Source organism: Egretta garzetta, unplaced genomic scaffold, assembly GCF_000687185.1.
Source record: "Egretta garzetta isolate BGI_Z169 unplaced genomic scaffold, ASM68718v1 scaffold190, whole genome shotgun sequence".
Taxonomy (NCBI): Eukaryota; Metazoa; Chordata; class Aves; order Pelecaniformes; family Ardeidae; genus Egretta; species Egretta garzetta.
The window spans coordinates 1,075,967-1,083,416 of NW_009258272.1; the positions used below are offsets into that span (position 1 = coordinate 1,075,967).

The 7,450-nt window shown below is 48.6% G+C and overlaps 1 protein-coding gene across 1 annotated transcript in view; it reads right to left on the reverse strand.

Moving 5' to 3' along the window:
- The window catches only part of COL27A1 (collagen type XXVII alpha 1 chain), a 166,593-nt gene that overhangs the window by 138,494 nt on the left and 20,649 nt on the right, over positions 1 to 7,450 (reverse strand). Inside the window, exon 4 of the mRNA XM_009634842.2 lies at positions 2,646 to 2,699. Within this exon, the coding sequence (XP_009633137.1) occupies positions 2,646 to 2,699 (54 nt within the window). The remainder of the gene's footprint in view (positions 1 to 2,645; positions 2,700 to 7,450) is intronic.

Consider the following 7,450-nt stretch of genomic DNA (forward strand, 5'->3'; position numbering starts at 1 on the left):
TGGCATTTGTTATTGCAAACCAGGTGGCATTGCTTCCATGGAAGAGCAACACTCAGACCGTACAGGCAGTTCCAGTGATACTTATCTGCTGGAAACAAGGAGCCAGACTCACGGGATCAGCCGGCTTTTCTTACCGACTGCCACTGACCACAATCTCGCCCTCAAAGCAAAAGCTAATCAGAGCTTTCGTTTTACCCTGAGCAATATGGGGGCAGAAAGGGAAAAAAAACAGAGACAATATAGAATTCAAAGGAGTGGAAATACCGTGCTACATCAGCAAGAGTAGCACTTTATGGACTTCACAGCTACAGAAGGTTATGAGTCAAGTGCTGTGACTAGATTTTCAAATGAGCCAAGTAATTTTATAAGCATTAATAATGTAGAAATTATGCAAGCTACGAGTATGGCCTAAAGCATGACACATAATTGCCCTTAACTGCATTGGTGACAAGAAAAAAAATCCTTCCTTTCCCCTTGGCATCGAGCACTGCAAAGTTGCATTGCAATATTCGTCCACCTTCAAGAGCTCCAGTCTTGGGCTGGAGCCTCACGGGACACCTCATGGGTTACCCATGGGCTGGGCCGGTGTAAGAGCCATGTGGCTGCATCGCTCAGGGACCGGGTTAGGCAGAGGTAGAACGTAACCCCCGCAGCGTTGCACGTTTATTTTTAAGTGGCTCACGCACAACAAAAGCAAAAGACACAAGAATTCCCCTATGCCTGTCTTAGTTTCTGGCAGCTCCTCTTTGCAAAGAAATCCTTAAACCCCAAAGAGCCACAAGAAAAAAAATACTAGAAACATGTTGCAAAGTCTAAACAAGTCATGCACAGAGCAGCTCTGTCTCCAGTGCTTCAGGCCAGACATTCACAGAATGACCCTTTTGCCCCCTCCCAAAATTAGCACAGCCTCTTTGCAGGGGTCTGAGCCAAGCCAGGCTCAGCTGTGCTGAGCACTTCCTAACTGGGAACTCTTTCCTGGGCCGATTCTCAGCACCTCTGGCAGGGACTGAACTCAGAATTCATCTGTTGCTTATTGTCTTTCAGAGGATCATCTTAAGTATAGAATGGAGCACGCCACAGCTGGGGAATAACACAAAAAGTTATGACATGGCTTCCACAATGCTTTTTTCTTCAGAAAATCTCAAGTTTTGGTAGCTAGGGGAATTTGGACATAGAGCTGAAATTTGGCCATTCACACAGCAGGCAGGGGATGCATCAGGGGTCTCCAGACATGGAGTCTTGTTTGCACATCACAGGATTGCAAGAAGTAATGCTAAACACCAATCCTGAGTAACGAGCTGGGGTAGGAACAAACTTTCAGCCTTAATGGGGACTTGCTAAGAACTGCAAACCCCGGGCAGATTTGCTGATGTGGTTGCTGCTCAGGTATTTGTGAAGAGAAGACATCAGGGCCCTACAACCAGTCATGCTGATGTTTCACTAAAGAACATACTTAATGTGGAACACATTGTCCTGTCCCTAAAACACATGAGCCTGGTGCTCTCTAATGCCTTACGCTTATGGCCCAAATCAGCGTTCAGGCCTGTTGATATCCATGCCCCAGCTGCAGGGGGGTCCTGCAGACCTTTTGGGTTTTGCTGTTGTAGAAAGGCGCTGTGTTCATCTTTACTGGTTACTGCAAGATCTCACAAGACTGTTACAAGTGTCCTCGGGGAACACACAGCCTTCTAGCTCTTAGCCTCTTGGTTGTTCTTTAAAGACATTACATGGGGTTGAGTTTTAGCCAAGTATGTGTGAGGAAATCTCCCTCTGCTGCCAGGCCAGGATGCTGCCTGGATCACAGATCCAAACATTCCCTCCTTCCAGCCTCAGGCACTTGCATCTTTTGATTCCCAATCCACATCAGCTCAGTGCTCAGGAAACAGGCTCCATGACTGCACCTTGCAGGACAGCACCTTGCTGCCGTGAAAACGGTGCCAGCAGTTAGCTGCATCCAGGTCAGGCACACTGCCCAGCTTTGGGAGGCTACTTCTGCAGCTAGGCCAACGCAGAAAGCTTTTCTCACAGCTAGCTGCAGCCCTCGACACCTCAGCACAGCACTCAGCGTTCCAAGGTCTGCATCAGAACTTAATGTAGGGAGGAAGAAATTTAGGAATTTGCAATGGGTGTTGTAGAACAGCTCAGACGTTTTGCTCTAGATCCTGAAGAGGAGTCAGAGGGCAGGTCTGAGTCTGGGCAACGCAAAAGATCATCCTTGCTTGTTGAGTCCTCGGTCCTAAACCACGGTCCCCCTAGTGAAGGCACAGCAACAGTGAAGGACCTCAAGGGAAGCAATTTGGGAAGATGGGAAGAGTGAAGGACAGAACTAAAAGCAGCCAAAGCTAATATTCAGCACTGGGTTTGCAAGACGGAATGGCTACTGGAAACAAAATGAGACAGAGCTCATTCTTCTGACAGCCATTTAGACATGTTCACCCCTAGCCTTTGCCTATGCCAAACCTGAGCTCCAGGAGGCTGCAAATCACCAGCGTGGCCTCCTGTAAACCTTCAACAGGGAATGAGAGAAAGGAGGAAGGTGGGGCTCAAAGCAATCATTGCTCAACCGTAGCAACATACAACAGCCCTTGGAACAGTAGGACAAGCAGATACAAGTACAAATGGAGATAAGTTTTTAAACCACTTACTCGGGAACCTCTCTTGCCAGGTGGTCCTGGTAAGCCCGGCAGACCTGGTGGACCCTAGAAAAGTAAAAATAAGTATTAATGATGGTTCTATACCAGGGTGATGCTCCTGATGGTATTTCAGGGAGACCCATAATACAACCACTTGGAGAAGACCTGGAGAAAAGGGCCAGACAACACCATGGCCAGAATTTCCCTTCAGCTTCGCCTATTGCCATAAAAGCCATGCACAATAACATCTGCAGTAGCACGTATTTCCACAGAGCAGAGACAGAGCGTTCGCATCTTTCTGCTGTGGACCGCGTTCCCGTCATCACAGCTGTGTTTCACACTTCCAGCTTCCTGGACCCATGCTGTAACATTGGGGTAACACAACTGTCTTGGCTTTGGAGTTTCCTGCTATGTGCTAGCACAAACCAGAAGTCATGTGTTAGCACCTTGGCAAGGGAGGAACATTGTGTGTGTAATATACACTAGCTGAGGATGTATAGTTCTGGGTATTGTAGGTTCCTACATGAGTTGCAACGTAATCGCATCCCAGCACTTTGTATTTTAAAGCAGCGTGTTATAAAATGTAATAAAATTGGCATCAGTGTTGGAAATTCTTAAATAGGGCTCTGTAATATAGGAGAGGTCAGCTCATACATGGCAGAATAGTGGGGGTTCTTGGAAGAGGATGGGAACAAAGTGGAGCCATCAGGCACCCGGCTGTGCACTCATCTGAAACAGGTTAGGAAAAAATACTTAACCAACGAGGTTTAAACTCCTTTGAATTTATTCACTTATTTACTCTTTTTTTTTTTCCAATGGACTGGAGAATTCAGATTTCTGGAGAGCCATTTGCAGCTCCTAATAACTTGTCAAAACTTCTTTTCCCACAAGCCAAACATGTCTAACAAGAATAACTGTTAATTAAAGCGTCTCCCAGAGGATTTATATTCTAGTAGCTTGTTACAAAAGACGAGTTTTCATTGCATCCAGGGGAGAGAGTGATCCAGAGCAGCAGACTGAAGGATGTTTGGAAGGCAGCCTGAGCTCTCTGACCGCGCGGCAGTCAGGAGAGCAGGTCCCAGGAGCAACGCTCCGTGGGGAAGCTGGGTGCATCGCATGGAGCAGGCACAGCGCAAGCCCCACAGATGCCCTCTGGCCCCAGCACGGCCCTGCTCCCTTCCCACCAGGTCATCTGTTGGACCTCACGCACACGACCGCCCCGAGCGGAGCCCGCTGCCGGGCTGGCCCTGCTGCTGCTGAAGGATTGCCAGGCAGGACCGCGCAGGCTCCGCAGCATGACAACGGCCCGAGGAAGAGCAAAGAGTTCACGATCTCTAATGCTGGAGCCATCAGCTGCGTGACTTAGCAATGAAAATAAGCGCTGGAGATCCCTACCCTAAATGTTATGCCTGGGATAAGATTTTGAGCAGAGAAAACCTGCCTGACCCATATAGCTAAACTGATGAATAAACATTCCTCTGATATCACCAACCCTCCTATACATGTGCAGCAAATTAATAAGTATAAAAGACAACTTTAAAAAAAGCCATCCAGCCAAACTTGGTACAATAGAAAAAAGTCAAGGGGAAGAGTAAGCAAAGGCCAGGGTAGGTCTTCTCTGTGCTATTAACTTGTCAGGACATCAAATAACATTTTTTTTTTCCTGTAGTTATTTTTATCTATGGTAAAGATGACAAGAAAAGGGTTGGTTTAAAAGTGTAAGAGCCTACACAGCACGGAATAGCTCATGCCCCACACTCGGGCACATGGCGATGGACTTCTACCACCGTATCACTCGCTGCTACTACCCAAGACTGCTGCCTGTCCTGGAGATTTCCAGCCCCTATAGCCCAGGACACTTCATCTGACCTCTTTGCAAGTTGCTTATTGCTGGCTGACACAGTATTGCTGGTCCTTGTATTAACAACCCTCATTGATACAGCTGACCCTTGTTTTAGCAATACACACAGCGTTTTAACCTGCCATTGTGCCAGCTCAGGGCCCCATGCATAATGCAATTATACAGCTGTGCAAATAGACACATGATTGTAGGGTTTTTTAAGCCTCATGTATAATTGTGCTCCAGAATCCAAGCTTTTATTAAAAAAATCCCCTTGGCCTTTTCGTTGGGAAGATAACTATCAAAGCATGAATCCAACGCAACTGATCCAGCAACAGTTAATGGAGTTTACCAAAGATGAATTCAAGTCCTTAACCTTTTCTCCATCAAAACTCACCCCTATTTACCCTTAGAAGGAGAAGTAAAAGAGAAGACGCAACCGAGAGTGGCGTTCCATGTGTACCAGAATTGAGGTGACCTTTTCCACCCTCCCGCGAACAGCAGCTGCAACTGCACTTGGCCACTTGAGTAAAAACATTCTCCAAAAACGTGGGCTGTTCAGAGTAAACTAAAGCTAACATAAAAATAAGGAGAGAGTTAATACCTGCACTGGAGTAGGAATATGGAGTTAGGGAAGGGCATTTAGCTGGAACGGCGTGGAAAGAGCAGTACGTAATTCAGGAGTCCCTATCACTGCTTTGGTTTAATTTGCCGTCCCGTCAGCCTTTTTCTTTTTTCCTCTCCTGAAGGGTGAGAGGAGGAAGGTGGCTGTAGGATGAACGGCTGAAAGTTGCCAGCCACTGTGGTAACTGTGTAAGGCAAGAGCGTGACCATGTACGACTTAGAAGCAAGCCAAGGTGGCAGAGGACCGGGGCAGCTGGAGGAACACACGTAGCTGTGAAACATGAGGCACTGCCAGACCACCTTCGAGCTCTTCACACGGTTCCTTGGTAGTTGGATTGGATGGGGCAGGTACCGTGCCTTGCACAGTCACTCATTTCTCCCCTGCCCTGTGCCCTGCACATTTGCCTCTGTATCATCCAGCTCAAGCTCTCGAACAAGAAGCCCACGTCAGATGCTGGCTTTGCCTGGGGACAGCAACGCTGAAATACACACCAAGAAAAACGCACGTCTGCAGAGGCAGCCAGGGAAGACTAAGACTGGATCAGGGCCCAGCTACTTACAGGTAATGGATGCAATCCCACTTAAAACGCAAGGCTCCGGACACGGAGAGTAAGAGACGTCTGTCAATGAGCCACACGCAGAGTCTGCCCGCAGGTAACGCCCGCGCGGTCCCTACACTCACTGGAGACGTCTCCAACCTCCCCCCTAACGCAGGGAAGAGTTAAACTGGTCACACAGAGCCTGTGTGGACCTTTCCACTGCTCCCTTTAGAGCATCCCTGGGGAATTCCATAGGGAGCAGTGGGAAGCGCTCGGAGAGGCAGGAAGGTTTCCTTCTCCTGGCAGCTGGAGGAAGAGCTCACTTCTCTGCGCCTGCCCTCCCATTGCGGGGACGCCCCAGGAGATCAGCAAAGCTGACAGCCTCCTGCAGCGAGCTACCGCTCCCAGCGCTTCGGATCTTGGCTCTCTGGCTTCTCGCCTACTCCCTTCTGCAAACTGATGTCGGAGAGCACACACCCTGTTATCACACAAAGCACAATCAGAGATCAAGGAGGAACATGGCAGAAGCAGATACTCTCTCTTCTCAAGCCAACAGCCGAATTGTTAACCAGCCTGAACAGTCCTGTGAAGCAGCTAATAGCAGCCACATAAAAGTTTAACCCTTCTCAGTTTCCCACGGTAGCATTAGAAGCAACGACTGGTCCCACCGAACGATTACAGGATTTATTCTAAGCTGCTGCTGGGAAACTTTCTGGTGCAAGGGGGACTTTTTTTTCTTAGCTTTTTGAGCTTCAGATTGCAAATGGAAAATTAAGCTGAAAGGGAAATACGTCGGACCCTGAGGACAAGAGAAATCTTGCCATTTCCTCTTGCTGCTGAGATCAGCCAGTTTATAGCTCTGCCTCTCCCCCACCGTGACCCTCCTCACACCGCTTCCTCCGCCGGCAGCAACGCCACTGGGAGGAAGGTGCCTTCAGATCTGAGAGCCGGAGCAAGGCTGAACCTGTTCAGAGAGGGCTTCAAGGAAAGCGCAGTCGGTATGGGAGTCGGGGCTGGCGACTGGGGAAATGACTCGCTTCCTTTTGATTAACTACCGAGTCAGCTTGCTCAGATAGCAAATATTCCCATAATTATTTCCCCCAGGGGCAAGTACTCAGCCTAATAGCAAATTGCTGACAACTACCCAGGACGCGATTCAGCTCCTATTCCAGCGCACATGGATAGACCGACGCATCTATATTTTAGGGTCTCCCCAATGTACTGCTGCCCTCCCCATTCCGTACTCCTGCACAGCAGTAGCGGCACAGTTCTCCTTTATCCCAGAAACAGTTGCGTTGCAGAGGTGGGCATCCAGCACTGTGCAAAACACTGCAAGGACTAACGAGAGAAGAGAGAATATTCTTCTTTCTCAGATGCTAATTGCACACAGTAAAATCCAACTTAAAAGGGAGTTCAGAAAGCGCATCTAAAGCTTCTCCTCACATTGGCATCAAGTTCCGAGCAGTGGTGTTACCCCTGCAGACAGAGAACCCACCTCGCTTTCTTCCTGGAGAAGGATGAGGCGTATTTCATATGCAAGGCCACTAACACAAATCTACCATTTAGCCCTGTATGGCCAGAAAGCACCAGCACAGAGGGACGGAGCGGCTACAGGGGCAGCACTAGAATTAAAAATCCCCTGCCCAGGAGAAAAGGAGGAGAAGACCTCATCTTCAGAAGAACATGCCAACCCCGCTTCACCTCACTGTCCTTGCCAGGCACTGCACAGAGAGGGAGACAGGACCTAAACTAAAACCTGTCTCAAAGTACTGCCTAAAACAAATTTTTTTTTTTTTTTTTGGGGGGGGGGGGGG